Raw genomic sequence first — 22360 nt, forward strand, 5'->3', positions numbered from 1 at the left:
CTTTTTTAGTGGGTTCAGGAAATCCTCATCGGGCCCTATATAGGCGAAGTGTGATCCAAATAACTATTCTAATACCATGATTAGAATAGTGCTATCATATATATATATATATATATATATATATATATATATATATATATATATATATATATATATATATATAGAGAGAGAGAGAGAGAGAGAGAGAGAGAGGATCGGTTCTACTAGAAATTCTATTTATATATATGCATAACGTGTACAATATGTAGCATTGTAAAATACCAGCAAACGAAAAAGATTTAAATGGAAAACACAAAATTAAGTGAAAAAGAAATCATAAACCCAATACCCCCAACCTTTTAATACCGGTTGGTGTCACCAACCGGTACTAAAGGGCTCCCTGCCCCCGGAGCTGGCTCGTGCCACGTGGTTGCCCTTTAGCATCGGTTCGTGCTGAACCGGTACTAAAGGGGGGAGGGGGCTTTAGTGCCCACCGGCACTAAAGGGCCTTACGAACCGGTGCTATTGCCCGGTTCTGCACTAGTGATCCTGATGACCACATTTATTTCTGAATTTATTTTGGGATTTTCGGCGATGCGCATTTAGTGGGAGGTGCCTACGATGACTTCGTAAATTTTAAAATAATATGCCGACTTAGTCTTTCTCTTTAGAAGGTGCTCATAAAAATATGTTATGCGTGTGTACGTTCATATAGGTAGTGTATGCGCGTGTATATGAGTACTTGCGTCTGTAGTGTTAAAAAACAAAGAACGTTCGCTGTCTATTGGCGTAAATAAAGTGCATCAAGCATCATCAAGCTGACATTTCTTCACCAGGCCGGGTTCAGAATAGCCAGGCACATAGTAATTCGCTGTGTCGGTAAACCGGCAAAGGGCAAATAACGCACGTTGCGCACGACGCGTTGACGGGTGTGGTATTTCGTTGGTTTTGAAATTTGTTCGGCGGACTTTTGACACAGGAGCATGCGACTGGAAGGAATCGAAGGGGAGACGCGAAGGATGCACGCCGTGCGTTCATGCTGATGCAGGAGCGCCCGGGCTCTAAAAGTCGCGAAAAAACATCCGGAGAACAAAATCCAGCGGCATGGACACGAGAATTTCCCGGCTGCTGCCTTCCTGTACCGACGTCACGGGGCGACATGCAGCTGCAGGCACGTCTCCCCTCTGATTAGCACGCCGCTGGCTCCGCGACATCGGCGATTTTGGCACGTCCCTCTGGCCTTTCCTGTGCGTACGCACTGTTGGAAGGTCATCGTCAAAGTCTCATAGAATATGGGATAAATGGACTGACCAATTACTGTTCTTCCAGTACCATCGTGCATGCACATCTACGGTACTGTTTGGTTCCTGACTCCCGCGTGGCCCGCCATTGGCGTCTGACTCTGTGGCCACGCCAAACACATGCCTCTAGCTCTCTGGGAGTAGGTCGACCTAGATCAGATATTTGAAGCTTAACTGGGAGGGACTAATTACGCATGCCTCAAATCATTATATTTTTTGTGGTGTCTCTCAAAAGCTAGAAATGAGAATCTCTTTGCGAAAAAGGATGGCAAACCTTATCATGTCTTTTGTTGCAGCTAATGCTATTTGGCAGGTCTCCAAACTTGAAGATACATGACCGAATATTGAGCAGAGACAACAAAACAACGACAATAACAATTTTTTGGCTGCCCAACTCCCTCCAACTCTCAACTCTGATCTTGAAGCAGGAACGTTTTACTCTGTGATGCGGCATGGAAAGAGAAGCAAGGAGGCGACCCATACCTACACCCTGCTAGACTTGGACTTATCTTACATCTACAGAATAATTTACGCTGCAAAAAATAAGTCCATGTTGCAACATAGTTCTTCTCCGAAGCTTGTGCTCTACTTATAGCAACTAAGCTTGCAAATATTTTCAGAATTCATAAATCCTACCTTCTACATGGACAACTACGTCTTTGCCACCACAACAAGGCCCTCTACTGTCTCTTTTCGGCTCCAGGGCATTGGCGCAACAAACCGCTTCTAGCGGACATCCAAGCCGCTCCCTCCTTCAATCATATCAGGATTTATCATATCAACAAGACAACAATGCCACCAGCACCGTTGCACATCATGGCAAAGCTTGCTATAAAGACACAAAACATATTGTTGCTTTTCAGATGCCTTGCTTTGCAATATTCTCAGGGAAAACAATGTCTCGTCAAAGACACTCTTGTTGTACTTCCTTGTTTCATAATGTAGTGCATACAATTTTTCTCAAAAGTCAAACATTACAAATTTGGACCATGTTTTATATAAAAAATTATTCATTTAAAATACCAAATACATATAATTGGATACACCATCAGTTATATTTTCATGTTGTATATGTTTGGAATTGTATTATAAATAGTTTTCTCTGTAAGATCAGTCAAAGTTTGCTTGGTTTGATTTCTGAGAAATTTTATATGCACTACATTATGAAACGGAGGGAGTATCTAGCGTGCTTCCTTTCACGCTTCTACCTGTAAAATGCTCCTAAATGAATAAAATCTCACACCATGCTACTGTTTGCTGTATTAAAACTAGAGCTCTCAGAGAAGCCATGAGAGAGGTCTGGTCTCTGCCGAAAGAAGAATATTTCGCTTGCTCCGGACCCGATTGGCTGTTGATGTTACTTAGCCAATGTGACAAGATCTCCAGAGATAAGATATTGTTGATGTTATGGAGAGCCTGGTATTTACGCGACGATATTGTGCATCATAAAGGTACTGCCTCCATTGCCGAATCTAGCATCTTCTTGTCTAATTATTGGAACCGTCTTAAGGGAGGCATTAGCTATGTTGATGACTTGAAGGGCAAAAGTCCCGTGGTTGCAATTCCTAGAGAGAAATCTGTAGCTGGTGCCCATGCATACAATGCTTGGACATGGGCCCCTTGGCTCTATGAAGGTAAATTCTGATGCATGTTTTATTGATGGGTCGGGTATGGCAGCGGCTGGAGTCATTGCAAGACAAAGCGACGGCGAGGTTTTGTTTAGTGCGGGCTGGACCTTTCCTGATTGTAGTGATGCTGAAGAGGCAGAAGGGCGGGCGATGCTGTTAGGCATGCGAACTTTGGAAAAAGTATATATTGGTCCGACGAGGTTTGAGACAGACTGCGCGGCTATTTTTGAGACCCTCAATGCAAATTCTGTGAGCCGGCCAAGATGGTGGGCTACTTATATCGACTCGTTGGACTTGCTGAAGAATTCTCCATCCTGGAGAGTAGCAAAGATTGGGAGAGAGAGCAAGCGTGGTTGCACATAAACTTGCTGCTTATGCTAGAACTAAGGGCAGTTTTTTTATGATGGGCAGTGTGCCATGTAGTATAAACTAGAACTTTAAGGCGCACGTTGCCGCGCCCGCCAATTTTGAAGATTGGATTACAGAGACATGAATAATAGTTGGTAGTCAAAGAGAAGCAATTTAGGGTAGAAACCCCACATTGCGGAGCATGCAACTGAAAGTTTGAAATGCAGTGCCACCAATATGTTTAGAGTGCATATACATAATTTTGAATGGAGGCCCTGAAATGCATGTAATGACAAGTTCTTACATACATGCAAGTTTATGGAATTAAACTAATTAATTCAAACTAAGAACTCAAGGCCCACAAATATGCTTAGTTTTCCCCCCTTATTCATGATAAGAAGGAAAGATAGTTCCCTACTATCATTGAAGCAAAAGATAAAGTGGAGATGTCGAGAAATGACCGATTTACCTGGGAATATAAAATCAACAGCTATTAGCAAACATGCTCAAGTTTATGTGTTGATGTACATTAGTATAGGTAGATGAAGCAAAACCAAACTTGTTTGAATAATTTGTTGCCAAAAGGTTCAGTTTTAGAGATAGATATCAAGAAGAAGAAGAAAAACAACTGCAAGCAGTACTATCTAACTTTTTTTTTATGTTGTTATCATTTGTATCTCTACAGGCTGGTGGTATTTTTCCAATTAGAGGAACCTAGGCAGCCTAGGCCCAAATAAATACGTTTTTTTAGCATCGGCCCAAACCACCTCAGGGGCTTGTCAAAAGTTCTGAATAGTACCGCCGTCGTCCTATAGGGCCTATTTTGCGGCATATCAACCCGAGGAGCGAGGTGATCGCTAGCTCAGTTTATGGAGCAGCGGCCCTTACTGCGTGTACCGAATGGATCCAACGAGGTGGCAAGTGACGTTCGGTGGGACACCGAGCGATCTGTTCGTTAATGTTGGAATTTTGCTAGTAGGCCTTTGGCCCAAAGCCTAACTAAAATTTTGAAATTCTTTTGACCTATTCATGTACACATGTAAGTGGAGTGAGTGAGGCTAAAGTTTAGTACCATCCCGAAAGTTGAGAGAGAGTTGTACCTTTTTTATAAGGTGATCTCCTCTACCACTTGTATGAGCATGAGAAGAGGAGACCTACACGCACGCTCCTCCTCCTCGCTCGCCTCGCCATGCCACGCCACGCCACGCCTCGCCTCGCCTCGCCTCGCCTCGCCTCGCCTCGGGTTGCCTACCCGGCCCGCACTATATAGTCAGGCAGACGTCTACCCTAGCCGCCGCCGCCGTTTCGTATGGTTTCTCACCACCGTTCCAGATCATTGCGCCGGCAAGCAAGTCTTCTCCATCCCTCCTTCGACGTGCACCGCGAGAAGGGACAGCAGGCCTCCGGAACCCCGCCTCTCGTGATCCTGTACGAGAGAGGGGCGATCAGATTTTTGGGGAGCGCACTCGCGCTACTGCTGGCAGCGACGACTTCTTCCCCGACCTCGGCAACCTCGTCCTCGACGACATGGGCGACAACGTCAACGCCGGCGGTGCTGCACCCGTTGCACCGTATGTGATTCTATCTTTCCTGTTCGAGATCGTGGTAGAATTCATGCTTCTAGTATGTGCCCTAGATGTGATATGTTCATCTGCTATGCTAGTTCGCATGATTAGTTTAATCTCTGCTGCTGTGGTCATGATTTATTTTCTGTTTATTCAGATTAAATCTCGTAGTAATTTGCTCATATTTCAAACAGTTAGTACGCTTGATCGTATGGCTGACGATGGTAAAACACTGTGGTGGCTCGTAGGTAGTTCTGTTTTACTGTTTTGTAATGATGTAATCTTGAAAGACTCTACTCCGGGTACAAGTAATATATAATGCTCTCTGTTCCCTCAAAAATAAAAGATCTCACAGGTTAAAAGAGAGAGAGAGAGGGAGAGGGTGGCCGAAATGGCATCACGCAAACACGCCTGCCGAAGGGCCGACGGAGGCCCCCAAAGCCTAGAAAGCGGAAGGCCCAGTCTCGCTCTCGCGTTTCCACACATAAATAGGCGCGCACTTTTCCATTTCATTTTGAAATAGCCTCGGCCAAAAATTCCATCCTCCCACTCCCACTTCCCCACCCAATTCCCCTCCTCACCAAATGCCGGCGGAACCCAAGCCCCCCGCGAAGCCATGGCCGGCGGCGACCTCCACCTCCACCTCCCATACCAAGACCACAACCAGGCCCTTCATCGCCGCTGTAAGCTGTGAAGACGACGACGGCGACTTCCAGATCCCTCCTCCCGCCAGCCGCCCCCGCCCCTTGAAGCCCTCCTCCAACGGCGCCATCTCGCGCCGCCTCCGTAAGAAGCTACAGCTGCCATCACCCTACTCCGGGAAGGAGAACCGTCCCGTTGCCAGCGGCACTGCTTCCGCCGAGAGTGTTGTTACAGTGGCTGCGGCGGCTGCCGAAACCCTAGCGGCCCGTTCGAGGGTCGGTACCGGCACGCGCCGCGTACCCGAGGGCAACGAAGTGACGGGTGGAGGAATCTGCGGCATATCGAGGTCCCATTCCGATGACCCCAAGTTAGGCGCCGCTGAGAAGACAGGATTGGGCGGATACGACTGTTGCCAGGGAAGTTCCAATCGCTTCCCCAGGTCGACAGAATCGAGTGTTTTGGAGTCAGGTGAAGCATGTAATTTGGGAAGTTCGCACTGTGAAGAGGCGGAAGGGGTCTCCAGGGCTTGTAATGCGGTTCCTGAGGATAGGGTGGTGGGGGGAAGATCTGGTTCATGGCTCCATGGCTCTGTCTTTGATGAAGGGAATGTGGATATAGAAGCTGAGATTGCATCTAGATCGGAGACCCAAAAGAAAGGGCGGACTGGATTTGAAGTTCATGACGGCAACTACCACTCATGTTCTACAGAATCAGAGCTTTTAGTGCCGGATTCAAAATATGGTTTTGAAGGTGCAGATTGCAAATACTTCCAAGAGCCTGGATTAGGAATCTCTAGCTTTGTTTCTGAAGACAGAAAAGTTGCTGTGGAAGATGCTGCTACTCTCAGTCCTCGGACTAGGGAGAAGGAATCAAGCTCAGCTGCAGATCATGTAGAGTATCAATCCTCGAATTCAGTTGAATCGGTGCTTCAGGAATCATGTAAGACCCAGCATTTTGAACATGGCGATTGTGATAATTTTGAGATTGGAACCCAGCTTAATGAGCTCATAAACCTGTGCATGGAGGATCAGGTGCACAGTCATCGTAACAGCAGGGCATCTACTGTTGAAGGGAATACAATGGATTCTGGGAGGTTTGAGTCAGTTTATAAAGTGCAGTGCCCATTATGTGGGTCAGATATTTCTGATCTGAGTGAGGAGCTCCAGCTAGCACATACTAACAATTGCCTCGACAAAGATGAACCTGCTAAGGTGATGCTTCAATATCATATTACATATTATTAAACTGCTGTGCTAGTATAATGTTTATATTAATCATTCATGATAACTTATTGGGCTCTCAAAGGTAGTTTATTTCATTGGAACCTTAGGTACTGATGTGTTTCTTGAAATTATGTACCAGTGTTCAATATTGAACCTAAGCATGAGGTTGTTTAATATTTCCATTTACTGTGTATTAATCATAGTCACGTGGACTGTTGTTGTGTATGTGCATCATTATCTGCCTAGTTGAGTTGATAGATGAACACATGAACATATCTGGCCCATATTTTGTTGTGGATCGTGGGGCTGTTGGCAGTATGAGGCTTCTATTTCGTGTCATGTTAACTCAAGCACACACAGACTCAAGTGAGGGGAGGAGACTCTTGATTCGATATCTTTTGGTTAATGGTTTGATCATTGGCATTTCCAGTAGTTTTTGTATCAATTATTTCTCACCAACATGACATAAGATGTTTGAATTTCCTCTTTTCCAGGAATCTAATCCCAATCGTGAAAGAGGACCTTGCGATGGAGAAAATATTGAGAACAAGTGTGTTGTGGAATGGTTAAGGAACCTGGGGCTATCTAAATATGAGGAAATTTTTACCAAAGAAGAAGTTGACTGGGAGACCTTGCAGTGGCTCACAGAAGAGGTAGTCAACGTATATTGGTTGGTGTATTAAATTTGGCAGTCTTTCTAGTTATAGATAAAAGAATTAACATATTGGTGCATATGGATTGCAGGATCTTCTAGGTATGGGAATCACTTCCCTTGGACCCAGAAAGAAAATTATCCATGCTCTTGGTGAATTAAGGAAGAAAAATGACAATGCTAATGACACAGAAGCAGATGTGTTAATTTCTGAAAATACTAAAAGGACTAAAGGTCCAATGAACGGGAATAAATTAATCACGGAATTCTTTCGGTGTTCCTCATCTGATCAGAAACAGAGAGAGCACAAAGTCAAGAAACCATCTAACTTAAATAACCAGAAAAATTCTAGTGCCAAGGTGGCTACTAGCAGAGGTCGTACTCGTAAAGCAAAGGTTAAAGATACACCTCTTTGGTGTTGCATCCCAGGAACACCTTTTCGAGTGGTATGATATTTCCAAGCACAAGTCAGTTGGAGCATTTGTCCTTCATACACTAGTGGCTTCTGTAACTAAGTTTGTTGCTGCAGGATGCATTTCGCTACTTACGAGGAGATTGCTGCCACTGGTTTTTGACACACTTCCATCTAGACCGTAAGTCAAGGTTCTTTTTTGCGTGCCAGTGCCAACTAATAGAGTAATTACAAAAGATGATCGTCAAACTTCCTGAGCACATGTTTTTTCCCCTGTTTGAATGAAGGTTTCTCAAATCTCAATGAACAATTTTGTTATGTTTTCATAGTGATCTAGTGGTTTTGGCCTAAATTATCCAGAAAGAGATGTCTGCAAACTTTAATCAGTAAAAGAGCTTCCTGCTGAGCAATCAGTTTTACGGAACCCAAAAGTATATGAAGATACCTAACCCCTATGACTTTATGAACATCATGAGGCTTTTCTTTGGCAATCTAAGTGCTTTTCTAATGAAACAGGGCCAGGGTACCCTACTACTCATCCATTATGTTAATCACTTGGTGTGTGAGTCCATCGATTTGTATGGAATGTGGTAGGAGGATTACCTTTTTCTTTAATTCTTTTCTACATATTTGAATCTGCTGACTGCTGGCCCCTATCGCGTTATAAATATTTAAAGCTTGTGCTGTAATGTTCATGGAGCTACAGCCGTGGCATCAGAGTAACTTTTGAACTTACCTAATCAGTATATACTGGTGCATAATTGTAATTTTTTTAATAATTTAACAACATGTGTGCTTAGCTTACTGCAGTTCCCTTTGGAAATTATAAATTGGAACAAACAAAATGGACTTGCCAACAACCTCACATGGACTAAAGGGATAGTGGTGTGTAGACAGTTTCTTGTTTAATCAAAGAACCATTTTATTTCTCTCACTTTCTGTTAAATTATCATCTGTAACGTTTGTCTAGACTACTAGTTGACCACCAGGCTTTGTTTATTTGCATGCCCATTGGTTGTTCACTCTATCTCTAATTATATGTTTTAGTCAATTGAGTGCTTCCCACCTTAGTGATGCTACTCACTTCTATTTGATGTTTTGATGCCTAAGCTTGATGTCTTTGTCTTCAACAGATTACCAAGGCTTGACTAAGAGCTTTTGTCATGGGAAGATATACTGTACCTCAATAACAGCAAACCTTGTACACCATAAGATTGGTGTCGCATGGGATAGAATGCATGTATTGCCACTGAACAAAAGGATTACTGTTGCCGGTGTTAATTTGACATGTTTTGATGCCAACCATTGCCCTGGATCAATAATCATCCTTTTTGAGCCTCCCAATGGTAAAGTAAGTATTGTTCTGATTCGCTTCTATCTTCTGTTGGCATGATAGTCAATATCTTATTTTCCCTTGCTTGCATTTTAGGCTGTTCTACACACTGGAGACTTCCGATTTTCTTCCGAGATAGCCAACAATCCTGTTTTGCAGTCTTCTCACATCCACACTCTAATACTTGACACGACATACTGTAATCCACGAGTACGTATTTTTCCCGACCAAAAGTGTTACCAGAAGTTCCCGCAAAAAAAGTGTTACCAAAGTTAGAGTTGAGTTTTTACGACCAATCTGCCATTAATTCTTCACACATACTAAATATTATTTTGCAGTATGACTTCCCAAGTCAAGAGATTGTAATACAGTTTGTCATTGAGGCCATACAAGCAGAAGCTTTCAATCCAAAAACACTGTTTTTGATTGGTAGCTACACAATTGGTACAGTTTCATCTTCGTGCTCTTTAATATTCAAGTGCTCCTGTATCTCATGTCTTATATTGTAACTGGTCGCAGGAAAAGAAAGACTATTTACGGAGGTTGCCCGTTTGCTTCAAAAGAAAATATATGTTGGAGCTGAAAAGCTGCAAATACTGAAGCACTTGGAGCTTCCTAAGGAAATCATGCCCTGGTTGACAGCCAATGAAGCTGAAAGTCACATACATGTTGTCCCCATGTGGACTCTAGCAAGCTTCAAGCGGTTGAAACATTTATCGAGTCAATATGCTGTAAGGATGACTGTTCTATCCTACCAGCTGCATATTATTTAAGTTATAACATCTCAAAGCTATGACTCTCTCCGTCCCATAATATAAGATGTTTTTGCAAGCTAACATTGCTTGCAAAAATGTCTTATATTGTGGGACGGAGGGAGTATCATTCATCAGTATCAGGTCAACCTGGCAGCCATTACCAGCATTCTGTTTATCTAATACCAGGATTAATAAAAGGCTGTAGTTTTTTTATGCTTAGCTTCCTGTTGGATCAATTAGCCAAGCCTTAAATATCAACGTTTCATAATTCATACCTGAAAGTTGCTATCCAGTGGGAAACCAGAATCTCAGTGCATTGTTATTCCGATGTTCCTTAGTGTCATCTATTATGATTTTCTGATGGCTACTTTGCTTTTTAGGACCGGTATGACCTCATTGTGGCATTCTGTCCTACTGGTTGGTCATTTGGTAAAGGGAGGAAAAAGACACCAGGCAGAAGATGGCAACAAGGGACAATCATCAGGTACTGTCCTGGAATTGCTTAACTGATACTCCCCCACGTTCAAAATTATTTCATGTTTTGGGCATCGGCAATCCAGCAATGTCTCCAACATGCAACTTTCGTAGTTTGTTATGAATATGCCAAATTTTTACTACTCCCTCCGTTCCTAAATATAAGTCTTTTTAGAGATAATATGGACAATATACGGAGCAAAATGAGTGAATCTACACTCTAAAATACATCTATATGTAGTCCATATTCAAATCTCTAAAAAGACTTGTATTTAGGAACGGAGGGAGTATATCTTTACCTACTAATAAAGCGGCTATCGCTTCTGGTCGTCCGTCATTAAAATTACCCTCTAAGTTGGTAAAAATTACCCACCAATGCCATCCATAAGTGGGAAAATGATTCAAGTTTTCGGACAAAAATCACCGCCTCCTTCGTGGTCATATAGCGGCCTGACTGTTAATAAGTTGTAGAACGATGAGTAGTAGAGTGGTTGGCTGATTGCTCCGGCAGCGATGAGACCAGGGTTCAAATCCTAGCTACCACAATTTTGATCTTTCTTTTCTCACGCATGTCCTACCCATGTATGCGTTCATGGGCTGGCCCATGTGCAGGGCTTTACTCCCCTGTTTTTTTTTTCATTTTACTTTCTTGTTTTTTCTTTTCTCATTTTGTTTTCTTTCTTATTTTTTATTTAAATTAATCCGGGATTTTAATATTCTAAAAGTTCCGAGTTTTCAAAAAAATGTTAGAGAAATCATCCTAGCTTCCACAATTTTGATCTTTCTTTTCTCACACATGTCCTACCCATGTATGCGTTCATGGGCCGGCCCATGTGCGGGGCTTTACTCCCCTGTTTTTTTTTCATTTTACTTTCTTGTTTTTTCTTTTCTCATTTTGTTTTCTTTCTTATTTTTTATTTAAATTAATCCGGGATTTTAATATTCTAAAAGTTCCAAGTTTTCAAAAAAAAAGTTAGAGAAATCATAAAAATATATGTGAATTCAAAAATGTTTAGAAAATAAAAAAAAATTGCAGATTCAAAAAATGTTAGCGTTTTTGCAAAACTGTTCACAAAATTAAAAAAATCATAATTTGGAAAAAATGGTCGGGAAATAAAATCATGTTCATGATTTTGAAAAAATGATCGTGTATACAAAGCATATTCGGGAATCTGAAAAAATGTCCATTCACAAAAATAAAAATAAAAATTTGTTACCCAATTTTTTTAAAAAAGTTCGTCGATTGAAAACATGTTTGTTGAGTCAAACAAATGTTAATGAATTTGAAACCGGTTCATAAGTTTAAAAAAAATTGTAAACAAAACTAATGTTCATTATTTGTTTTTTGAGAAAATCAAAAATTTCAAAACAAAATTGTCGATTCGAAAAATTGTTCACTGATTCAAAAGTATTTTATGTCTAAGATTTGATTAGTTTTCCGAAAATCTTTATATATCTTGGCGTTGGGAGTAGTTCGTGGTCAATGAGATTTGTTTTTAAAGTTTTAAATGTTCCCTTGCGCAACATAATGATAAGTGTGGCATGCATTGGCAAATTCATAGCCTTGGGATTTACAGCGGAATGCATTGTGATCACGTGGACATCGCGACCATCATCGGTTAGGGTGAGAAAAATAAATAAACGGCAACATGGTGAGCCACTATGTTAAAATAGAGTATGCTCATACATCAGGATATTGAGTCATACTTATTTGGTGAGCCATAATTTTTTGTCTCCCGTTGCAACGCACGGGCATATTTGCTAGTATTATTAAACCATGGAAGCATGTTTCATGACTATAATCATGTAAAGCTCAAATGTTTCATATTTCCGAGGGAGTAGTAGTCACACTGTAATTTCCCTAAAGAAAATAGTAAAGAAACCATTTTAACACTATTGACACTTTCCAACAATGAGATTGTAGTACTGTAGTTTTCACCTTATTTCTTCTGACGAGTTTTCACCTTATTAACCTCGCTTAATAGTTGTTCAAAATGAAGAAACTGTTCTAAGAGCTGGAGTGAGCATTCTTTTGGGCAAAACTAAATGCAATGTTGTCTACGCATTAGAGAAAACATAGATTTTTTTTGTTAGTTCAGTGTTTCTGAAGTTATTTTCTCAAAACCCCAAAGCCCTGATGACCTGATTACTGTTTCTGGGTTGATTCTGAAGTTCTATCTGCTGTTTCTTCACCTCTACAGATACGAAGTACCGTACAGTGAGCACAGTAGCTTCACAGAACTCCGAGAATTTGTCCGGTTCATATCACCAGAGCATATAGTTCCCAGTGTAAACAATGATGGCCCTGAGAGTGCAGATGCTATGCTGGCCCAACTGTTAAATGACTAGTGAAATCTACCACTCCACGGTGACAGCGTGAACTACTAACTACCGTTAGTAGATCACCTCAATGAATGCCCAAAGATACAGAGTGAAGGTGAATCACTTTGTTTGCTGTGCTGATGCCCGTAGTTTCTGCTGCTGAGATCCTGACGCAGGAACGTGCCAAATGCTCGATGGCAAATTCTCTGGCAAAGCAATTGCCCCACCGAAAGAAGTGCTACAACACATACTTGTGAACGGGTGAAAATAAAAAATGCATGGCTGAGTAGATCACAATCTTTTTTTTACAGTTGTGGATGATTATGGGTGAAAAATGTAAAATCACAGGACCGGGCTATGTGAGTGAATATTCACAAGTACTCCCAATATTGTGCATCAGTTTCTTCTGTAAACTAGGTTCATTTGTGTACAATCTTTGGGCATCACCAGACGAAAGGGCTATGTAGTGATTATATCTCATTTAATTCGGGAATCCCTTTGTTTGTTTGATAGTTGACTTATGTGCGATCATTCAGTTTGCAATCAAGTCTCGCTTAAGTATACAATTTTCCCGAGTTTGTTTTAGGTAATCCAATTTTTTAAAGATGGTCCAGGGTTTGGTTAAGCGTCTGCATTCCATCCGTAACATTTTTCTCCCTTTCATAATGGGCTAGGCAGCGAGAAGCCACCCATTCGCAGACAAAGCTGGGCCGGCCCGAAGCGATTCCCAGCCCGAATCCTGCCCGGCGGCCATCTTCTAGAACCATCCGGCATCCTCCTCCTTTCCGTCCTAAACCCGAGAGTAACAAAATCCTTATCCCAAGCTTAGCATCCCCGGTCTCCTCGGTTTCTCCTCCTCCCCGAACCCTCGCTCCATCACTCTCTCCCTCTCCCACTCCGGCGCGCGCTCAGCTGAATCTCGCCGCAGGTACGCGCCTCTCCGTGCCCCGGAAGCTCAGCTTGTTCGGTCTCCTGTAGTTCACTGCGTGATTTTGTGTGCTATTGGTCTCGGCAGGAGCAATGGCGTCGGTGCATCTGTGCGGCCCGAAGGTGGCGTCGGCGGCGATGGCGAAGCCGGCGCTGGCGGACGGGCTCCGCATCCCCACTTCGTCGTCGGCGCGTCCCGTGCCGACGGGGCGCAGGCTCCGGGGCCTCGTCGTCAGGGCCGCCACGGTCGTGTCGCCCAAGGTAACAATCAAATGACTGGGCCACAAATTGTCAGATACTACCGTCTATTCACACAATTTGTGCTAGCTCTATGGCTGCACCTTGCACGTAGCCATTATTTCATAGAAGGGAACTGGATAGGGTGTAGGAGAGGAAACTGCAATCCAAACACTTGCTCATATCCAGTTTAGAATGGTTAATGGTGCTTTAGGGTACTGCAAGGTGGAGCCTTAGGTCTGAGAGAGCGAAGATTAGTTACTCGTTAAGAATTGCTTGTCAGAAGATCTTCTGTAATCCTATTACAAAACACAGATCCACAGCCTAAATTGTTTTTCAACACAAACTGGAGTGCATAATTGAATAGGTTTTCCCTTCATATGTTGTTTCTGTTGTACATATGTAAATTTCTGCCCTTCTTGTCTTTATGTATATATTTTTCGAACCCAGCTACTCCGCTGTCTTGATGAATATAAAGACCATTACCATAAATAGCATGAAAAATATGAGATAATTCTGGTTTCCGACCATTTCTGATGCAAATCCTTCAATGTAGTTACTGCAGATCCATGGAAGTTCCAAATGGGACTTTCAGGACTCAAAACATAAAATTGATGTAATCCCCAAACCTGCTAGTAGGCATTCAAAATCAGCACCACACTTTTGTGAGTCAATACGTGTGAAACCCAGGTGGCAAGGAACAAATCTTTGCCTAACTTGTGGTGTGGCATGGCTGCGCACCAACCAAGTATGTTCATGTGCAAAGCTACAGCTTTCTGCAGTTTACTAAACACACCATATCACCCACATTATATTGTAGTTGTTCAGGCGAAGCAGGTCGTTGCTCACTACAAGTTAGTTGTGATGCTGTTTAAACTTCTGAGAACTTAATGTGCAATCCCTGGCCTTTTCGTTGTTACCTAAGCTCTACTGTTTATAAGCTGGTGAATTTTTGCAGTATACTTCTGTGAAACCATTGGGAGATAGGGTACTAGTGAAGACCAAGACTACTGAGGATAAAACTGCTGGAGGGATATTGCTTCCAACAACAGCTCAGTCAAGACCACAAGCAGGGGAGGTTGTTGCAGTTGGAGAGGGGAGAAGCTTAGGCAGCAACATCGTCGAGATCAGTGTTCCGGTATGTACCCTATTTGGTTGACTAAGATTATCTAGTGTTTGGTGATAGGACCTATACCTGTTTAGCAGAGCATGTAAATAAAATAAACTGAAAGATAAATCACCTAAATGTGTTGTTACTGAAGTGCCATCTATGGGCAAGAAATAATAATACAACTTAACTGCATGTATTTGATCTTTTTTCACGTCAAAATCACTCTATGTTCTTGAAGACTACTCGCATGACCTCTTTGTGGCCACAATTTATGTTATTATCCTATTCAACCTAATATTTTACTGCGATGAGAGGAAGTAACAATATTATCTGGTTACAGGTTGGTGCCAAAGTTATTTACTCTAAATACGCTGGCACCGAGCTGGAATTCAATGATACCACCCACCTCATTATGAAAGAAGATGACATCATTGGTATTCTTGACACTGATGACGTGAAAGATCTGAAGCCACTGAGTGACCGTATTCTCATTAAGGTCTGTTTCAACACATTATTTTGACACTCTTTACTGAGTGGTTACTGTATTCCTCTTGTGAACAGAATGTGTATTCAGATCCTTTCTTGGTTCCGTACTACAACTGCACACTCAATTTGCATAGGCTATGTTATTGGCAAATAATATTCATGGATTATGCATCACGTTTAGAATATCGCACTATGGTATAGCACCTATTCAACAGAAAAAATAGAGGATAATTTTACCCACTAATGATAGGGCAATAATAACTCATTAACAACCGAACAAAAAGTGCTCTTTCAAACAAAAAAGAAGCAACATAGAGCAAGAAAAATACTCTTTATGTTATTTGCTCTGCTCTGTTTTGCTCATGAGCCTTGGCAACCTCATTTAATTGAAATAAAAAAAGCTTGTTTGTATAACTCCTCAATTTTGTTCTTTCCTGCTCTTTCTTTCTGCCCGACTGCCTTTAGTTCAGATCCACTATGGTTCTATTCCAGGCTCACCATGCTCAGTATCTGTGCGACTATTTGCATCGTGATTGTCAATGTGAAGTTTTTTTTTTGCTTCAAGCATTCAGATTAGACAACAGCGGAGCTAGATTCTCTATAGCCAAGGAAAAACCTTAATTCAGATTGCCAGGATCTATTTCTTTCTTGTCTGAGTACAGTTTGTAATATGGACACCAGCACTGAAGTTTTATATTCTCCTTTGGCATTAGGTTGCAGAGTCTGAAGAGGAAACTGCTGGCGGTTTGCTATTGACACAGGCGTCGAAAGAGAAGCCTTCCGTTGGAACAGTGAGCACTTCTGTTTGTTATGCATTTGCCGCAATTAATCAGATGACCTATGATCATAACTGCTTATAGCCTCAAACTAGAAACACATCAACTATGAAATAGTTGCATGATTGCACCCCTTCACATAATTATCGTTCTGTTAGGTGTTGTTTCTATGTGATCTGTATACTTGTTATGTTAATAGTATATGTGCTCTTAGCTATAAGGAAAGGAGGAACACCAGATCTGTGTTGAAGAAGTGTGATTAGTCAGTGACCAAGACTTGTTTTGCCCTGCCCATATATTTTTGCTCATTTTGTGGTGACCTGTTTTTCTCCTGTTGCTTTTGTGGCTTTCCAGTTTCCTGTGGTATCTGTGAGATACTCCCTTTGTCCCTAAATAAGTGTCTCAACTTTGTACTAACTTCACACTTATTTTGGGACGGAGGGAGTACCACTTTAGGTACATCACTAGTAGTAAAACTGAAACAACTATGGAGATGCCTAGATGCCTAAGAAGTAGTACTCATATTGCTGGTTGACTAGGTTTGATAGATAGACTAACCTTCAACTGTGGTGCCAATCCTAATTTTTTTTTACTATCATATGAAACATGAGCAATCAGGCATACCATACTCAGTCATTTAATCTTTTTTTGGGTTCCCTACACCCACTTTATACATGACTGGTTGGAGCAACCCTCCTGTCCTGGGTAGCTATCCATGTTGATATAGTCATATAATCTTGAGTTCTTGACGCTTAGACTTGTTCGCATGAGTTACAGAGCTGTGACCACTTCTCTGGCTGAAACAGGTGGTCGCTGTTGGCCCCGGGCCATTGGGCGATGATGGCAGCAGGACACCATTGTCAATCACTCCTGGAAGCAGCGTGCTGTACTCCAAGTATGCAGGAAGCGAGTTCAAGGGTTCGGAAGGCGAGTACATTGTTCTCAGGTCATCCGACGTGATAGCGGTGCTGTCATCATAAGCTTGCCCTGCCCTACGTGAACTAGGAATTTTGATATTTAGTCCAAAACCTTGTTTGGTTATTGCTCTTTGCTTGTGATTGGTGAACTGTGAATTGCTTCTTCGCTCTATCGTGGAAATGCTGCTTGATAGTTTTAATAAGATGACGGCTTAGACTTCAGAAGTGGCTGTGCTCTGCTTCTAAGCGTCTTGGTTTGGTGGGCGTCTAAACGTTGACAGATCGGCAGGGTCAGCGTTTCTCACGAAGATTGGCCGACTGAAAATAACCCGCGCATGTGAAGAACGCTTGGTAGCTGTAGTAAAAAAGCATGCTGACATTGCACTTGGCTCGGTTGGTGAACCACTATGCTGGATAATACTACTCGTCTGCCAGAGTTGGTGTATCGGTACAGAAGATTTGTCTCTAGGAGGATATAGTCATACAAAAATGCTATTTGTGCGTTGTTACCTGACCAGCTCTTTCTTGTCAGCGAGACAAAGACTGGCAAATCGTTAATGCGGCATCTGAAAGACAATGTCCAACTGGAACTGATGCCACCCGGAGAGCGAAAGGCAGATCTTAACAAGGACACAAATCTCCCCAGTCAATTCTGGCGACCTAGCTTTTCCGAGCCTGCGGTTCGTGAAGGAAAAATCAGAGCCCTGTCACGACTTTCGCACTGTCTCTGGGACGTGAGAAGCTGGCCGGGTCGACGCCGCCGTCCCCAGCCACCTGGTCAACCAAAGCCACGGCTGCGTCCTCATCGGCCGCACCCGCGCGCGACCGAATCAAAACACAATACACTCCCAAGACCCCGTGCCGCTTTCCGCAAAGCACGAGATCCTCTGGACTGGGGTCGTCCGACACGGTCACATTCGCACCTCCCAACTTAATCACGCCGCGGCGACGCGCGCGTATATAGCCCGCTCCGCCCGGCGCGCACCCTCCGGCACGGCACGGCACGCACAGGATCGTCTCTGTCTGTCTCCACGGGACCGATGGCGAGCCACGACGCGCTCTGGGCCAAGCTCTGGGAGCTGGAGCTGCAGCTCGCGGCGTACAAGCTGCTGCACGCCGCGCGGCGCGGGGAGGAGGACGACGCGGGCGCGGACGGCGCGCGGGAGCCCGCGGGGGCCGGCGCCTGCCGCCGCGGCAGGCAGTACGACGCCTACATGCGCCGGCGCGACGCCAGGCGCGTGTCCGTCGCCGCGGCGCACAGGAGCCACCACCAGCAGCAGCAGCAGAGGCCGAGCGGCGTCACGCGCGCCGGCGGCAGGCCGAGCCCGCTCACCGTCAAGTGCGCCGCTCGGGACACGCCGCAGGTGAGGAGGACGGTGCCGTCGGGAGTGTCCATCCCGGCCACCCCGAGGAAGGAGCACGGCGCGCTGCCACTGCCCAGGAGCAGGACGGTGAGCAGCGGCGCGCCGGAAGCGAGGCCGCAGTCGCACAGAAGGCGGAACAGCGTCGGCGGGGACTTGTTGGGCGACTGCGCCACGCCGAGGCCGTTCCTCAGGCGCGGCAGCGGGACGGGCGGCGCGATCGGGAACCTGCGGTCGCCGAGGGTGCACGACCTCCCCAGCGGCAGCCCGAGCCCGAGGCGGCCGCCGCAGGACCAGTTCGTCCCAAAGGTGGCGGCCGGGCGCCACCTCCGGTCCGTGTCGGAGCTGCCGCTCCACGCGACGGTGGAGTCACCAAGGTGGGCGGAGACGCCGCGGCCGGCCCAGTCACGGGCGAGGAAGCAGTGGGGCAGCCTGGAGAGCCCGCCGCCGGTGATCTTCTCGGCTCCGGCGGCCAACCCGCACATGGACCTGGCCAAGGGGCTCCGGAAGCTGCTGAGCTTCGTGAGGAAGGGCAAGAGCAGCGAGCACCAGCGTGCCGGCGGTGGACGTGAATCCGGCGACGGGAAGCCCGTGAAGGGGTGGACAGCTTGCTCCGTCCTTGATGGCCCGTTCGAACGTGCGAGCCTGGAGGGGCACCGGTTCCCCATGACACGGGCAGTCGGCACCTCCGGATGAGGCGCGTGGGCTGGCATTGCCATGGCACGCGGCGCCTAATAAAGAGAAACCGTGATGCCATTAGATGCCCTCTGCGTTCCTCGTGGGGTTGCTTCGTCGACCGCCATGCTTTTGTAGCTTTGTATTGTGCTCCATGAATGAACTTGTAGATATCCGCTTGTGTGGTCCGCTTGTTTGAGAGATGTGGCGCGAGAGAAATGCGTATTTAAGGCCCTGTTTGATTTCAATAAGTCACCTGACTTATAAGTGACTTATAAGTCATGTCTGTTTGGTTGTCACCTGATTTATAAGTCATCTGAGCACACCTTCCCACCTTGTTTTTAATTGTAAAGGTGATGAGACCCATGCAAAAAAGGATGACTTATAAGTTTTAAGTTAGGGTGGAGCAACTTATGACTTATAAGTTGGGTCCGTTTGGCAAAATAAGTCACTTTTTGCACTTTTCGACTTATAAGTTAGTGACTTATTTGGAACCAAACAAAGCCTAAATCACAAATTTCTCGCCTATGCAGCGAGTCATCAATCATGTTAAAGCCCGATGAGGGTTTCTAGTTGAAGATGGATCGCAAAACCTGGATGTAGCGTTTGTGACAGGTCGTCCACGGGTTTGGAGCAAGTTCTTTTTTCCTCCCTTTCGCTTTTCACGTGCTCCCGCTGTTTCTGTTTATTCTGCATGTTAGTTTTGAACCAAATCAAACTTTCTATAGTTTAATTTACTCTAAAGAGTGAAGTGTATCATCAAACTATTTCGAAGGTGTCAAATAGATCCTCAAACTATGAAAAGTGTCATGTAGGTCCTTGAAAATCTTTGAAGTGTAATAAGTGTGTATATATGTGACACCTCTGAAATAGTTCGATGACCTACGTGACACCTTTGAAATAGTTTGAGGATCTGGGTGACGATTTTTATAGTACGAGGACACCTCTGAAATAGTTCGAGAACCTATGATGCACTTTACTCTTTAATTTTTTTATAGAAAATAATATGAACTTTCACAGCAACAAATATATATGATGTGGAAATATATTCAGCGATGACTCTAATTGTATTGATGTGATATCGTGGATGTTAATAATTTTTCGTATAAACTTGGTCAAAGTTTGCAAAGGTTTACTAAGATGAAGCTAATATGCAGAGCAGTACAATGGTTTCTGGAGTTGTTGTTTTCTTTTGTCTAAAAATGAATTACTTGCATTTCCCCCCTTCAAATATAGAGTTTATCATGAATGCAAAATTTCTGCTACCGAGCTCAAATGCATCCCTGGGAACAATACAAAACTCTGATTTCTTTTTTGTGTGCCAGCAAACATTTTTCAATGTTCTGCCTACGTGCAAAATTCTATTGAGAAATAACATTCCTATTATTGCTCTGGGATAAAAAAATGATGCTCCAATAAGACTATTTTTGAAACATTTTGGAGCGCCAATTTTGTTGTCACTTCGGGTACCTCTGCGAATGTTTATTGTAAAGAAAAAAAAATCAGAATTTTTGAATTGTGTATCTATTTTTCCAATATTATTGTTCATAGAGGGATCATTTGAGATTGGGATTAGAAAGACACTTAATATGTCTTAGAGAAACATACATTCAAAGTTTGTGAATCCTGTGCGCGATGCACACAAAGATATTTATAAGGCCTCCTTTGGTTCATAGGATAGGAATACCATAGATGACATGTATCTCAGACCCTATAGGGAAAGTGATGTCAATTGATTGATATGATATGATTTTGTTTCCCATTAGGTCTAGGCTAATGTTTGAAATACGAAGGATTGGCTCCTATGTTGTATAAGAATACAAATATATTCCTACAAACCAAATGTCTCCAGACGAATTTTTCCTAAGTTCACAGTAACATACATTCAATATGTCTCAAAAAAGTATAACAAGCAAAAGAGCACAAAGCTCGAAACAATCAGACACTAAGAAGAAACAATGACTCAATCACATATCCAATCACTGAATATCATCAAGCCCGGTTGAAGATACCCCGTGCAACATCTTCAGTCGGTCGCACCCAAAGTCCGTGTACCCACTATTGTCAATGAAGTAGGGTAGATCATGTAGGAATGAAGCTGGTGACCTTGTAGATAACCTACATGAAGTTTTGATTTGTGAAAGACAAAATCATTAGGACAATTCGATGACGCCCAATGTAAAGCACAAACGCCGACACATACTTGTGTCCTAAAGCGACGAGTGAACTCCCCTCAACCAGCCATCATATTCTCTATGCTAGTTGAGGTGGTAGATTAAAAGCTACACGCACCATTTGCCACACCAATGTTGCAAAAGGGTACACTTGAAACAACTAAGGAATAATTCCCTCGTGATAATAACCGCAACATTTTTTTCATGTAGTCAATGTTTGACCAGTTATCTGTCGTCAAAATTATATCTTTGTGTAAGAACCACATAAATACCTTTTTTATGGTTCAAGAAAACCATAGTCAAAATATACCCTATAGGGAAATTAAGAAAAAAAATTCAACAAGCTTAATCTAATTAAGTAACATGATGGGTGCATTAGCAGAGCAAATATGAAAGCATCAACTAAAGGGGCAGGGGAGGGGGGGGGGGAAGGGTGAATAGGAGGCTACAACATTTTATCTTAACATGCAAATTTTAGGTTCAGTGCGATAAAATAGTTCTCTAGATAAGGAATCTACGGTGAAAACAACCTATATAGCAAGCAAGCTAATTAATCTTTTAGTTCACTAAGCTCCATAGGGTGGAAGCTCTCTCGATCCACTGAGGTCTCCAATTCGAGATTTAGTCTACGATTTTGACTTGGTCAATGCATAGTGCTTTGTGGAGTGATCTACTGATGGGTGGGCCCATTGCCAAGTGGTTGTATGGTGAAGCAACATGAATCGATTCAGGTCAACGATTTTGAGAGCACACCACAATTCCAATTTCAAACGGTTCCAATCCCATATTCCAGTATCAACCAATAGCCTATACCATGTCAATGCCTTTATCCCAAAGATAAATGGAACACTTTCTTCTTAACTCCATCCCCGGATAAACCCGCAAGCTTAAACAATTCCACAAATTCCATATATATAGATCAAGTGCATACCAGGATGTATTGTTCCATCTCATGCATAAGGATTAGCTAGCAGTTTATCTAACATACCCGAGGGAATATCATAATAAATATTTTCAGTACGTTCAGTAGGTTGAGAGGCAACTCTTATTGCTTCCGGTCGA

The 22360-nt window shown here is 43.4% G+C and overlaps 3 protein-coding genes across 3 annotated transcripts; all 3 read left to right on the top strand.

Moving 5' to 3' along the window:
* The first annotated feature begins 5355 nt into the window (after nucleotides 1-5355).
* On the top strand, nucleotides 5356-13127 carry LOC119301595. The gene is made up of 10 exons (XM_037578587.1): nucleotides 5356-6674; nucleotides 7181-7339; nucleotides 7431-7784; nucleotides 7868-7931; nucleotides 8884-9101; nucleotides 9180-9293; nucleotides 9422-9527; nucleotides 9603-9814; nucleotides 10219-10322; nucleotides 12514-13127. The coding sequence occupies exons 1-10, from the start codon at nucleotides 5406-5408 to the stop codon at nucleotides 12659-12661; spliced, it is 2748 nt and encodes a 915-aa protein (XP_037434484.1). The 5' UTR covers nucleotides 5356-5405; the 3' UTR covers nucleotides 12662-13127.
* A 298-nt stretch (nucleotides 13128-13425) lies between these two features.
* LOC119301597 (20 kDa chaperonin, chloroplastic-like) lies at nucleotides 13426-17313 on the top strand. Its single transcript, XM_037578589.1, has 6 exons — nucleotides 13426-13562; nucleotides 13650-13822; nucleotides 14757-14936; nucleotides 15250-15405; nucleotides 16109-16186; nucleotides 16978-17313. Exons 2-6 carry the CDS (start codon nucleotides 13655-13657, stop codon nucleotides 17149-17151), a joined length of 756 nt encoding a protein of 251 aa, XP_037434486.1. The 5' UTR covers nucleotides 13426-13562; nucleotides 13650-13654; the 3' UTR covers nucleotides 17152-17313.
* Nucleotides 17314-17858: 545 nt separating this feature from the next.
* LOC119301596 lies at nucleotides 17859-19368 on the top strand. Its single transcript, XM_037578588.1, has one exon. It carries the CDS (start codon nucleotides 18129-18131, stop codon nucleotides 19143-19145), a length of 1017 nt encoding a protein of 338 aa, XP_037434485.1. The 5' UTR covers nucleotides 17859-18128; the 3' UTR covers nucleotides 19146-19368.
* Nucleotides 19369-22360: the final 2992 nt, after the last annotated feature.

Source organism: Triticum dicoccoides, chromosome 5A, assembly GCF_002162155.2.
Source record: "Triticum dicoccoides isolate Atlit2015 ecotype Zavitan chromosome 5A, WEW_v2.0, whole genome shotgun sequence".
NCBI lineage: Eukaryota > Viridiplantae > Streptophyta > Magnoliopsida > Poales > Poaceae > Triticum > Triticum dicoccoides.

Coding starts and splice junctions, on each gene's coding strand:
- LOC119301597 (XM_037578589.1), top strand. CDS start 13,655: ATGGCGTCGGTGCATCTGTGCGGCCCGAAGGTGGCGTCGGCGGCGATG. Junction 14,937..15,249: donor TCGTCGAGATCAGTGTTCCG/GTATGTACCCTA, acceptor ATCTGGTTACAG/GTTGGTGCCAAAGTTATTTA. Junction 16,187..16,977: donor AGAAGCCTTCCGTTGGAACA/GTGAGCACTTCT, acceptor TGGCTGAAACAG/GTGGTCGCTGTTGGCCCCGG.
- LOC119301596 (XM_037578588.1), top strand. CDS start 18,129: ATGGCGAGCCACGACGCGCTCTGGGCCAAGCTCTGGGAGCTGGAGCTG.
- LOC119301595 (XM_037578587.1), top strand. CDS start 5,406: ATGCCGGCGGAACCCAAGCCCCCCGCGAAGCCATGGCCGGCGGCGACC. Junction 7,932..8,883: donor GACACACTTCCATCTAGACC/GTAAGTCAAGGT, acceptor TGTCTTCAACAG/ATTACCAAGGCTTGACTAAG. Junction 9,294..9,421: donor CGACATACTGTAATCCACGA/GTACGTATTTTT, acceptor ATTATTTTGCAG/TATGACTTCCCAAGTCAAGA.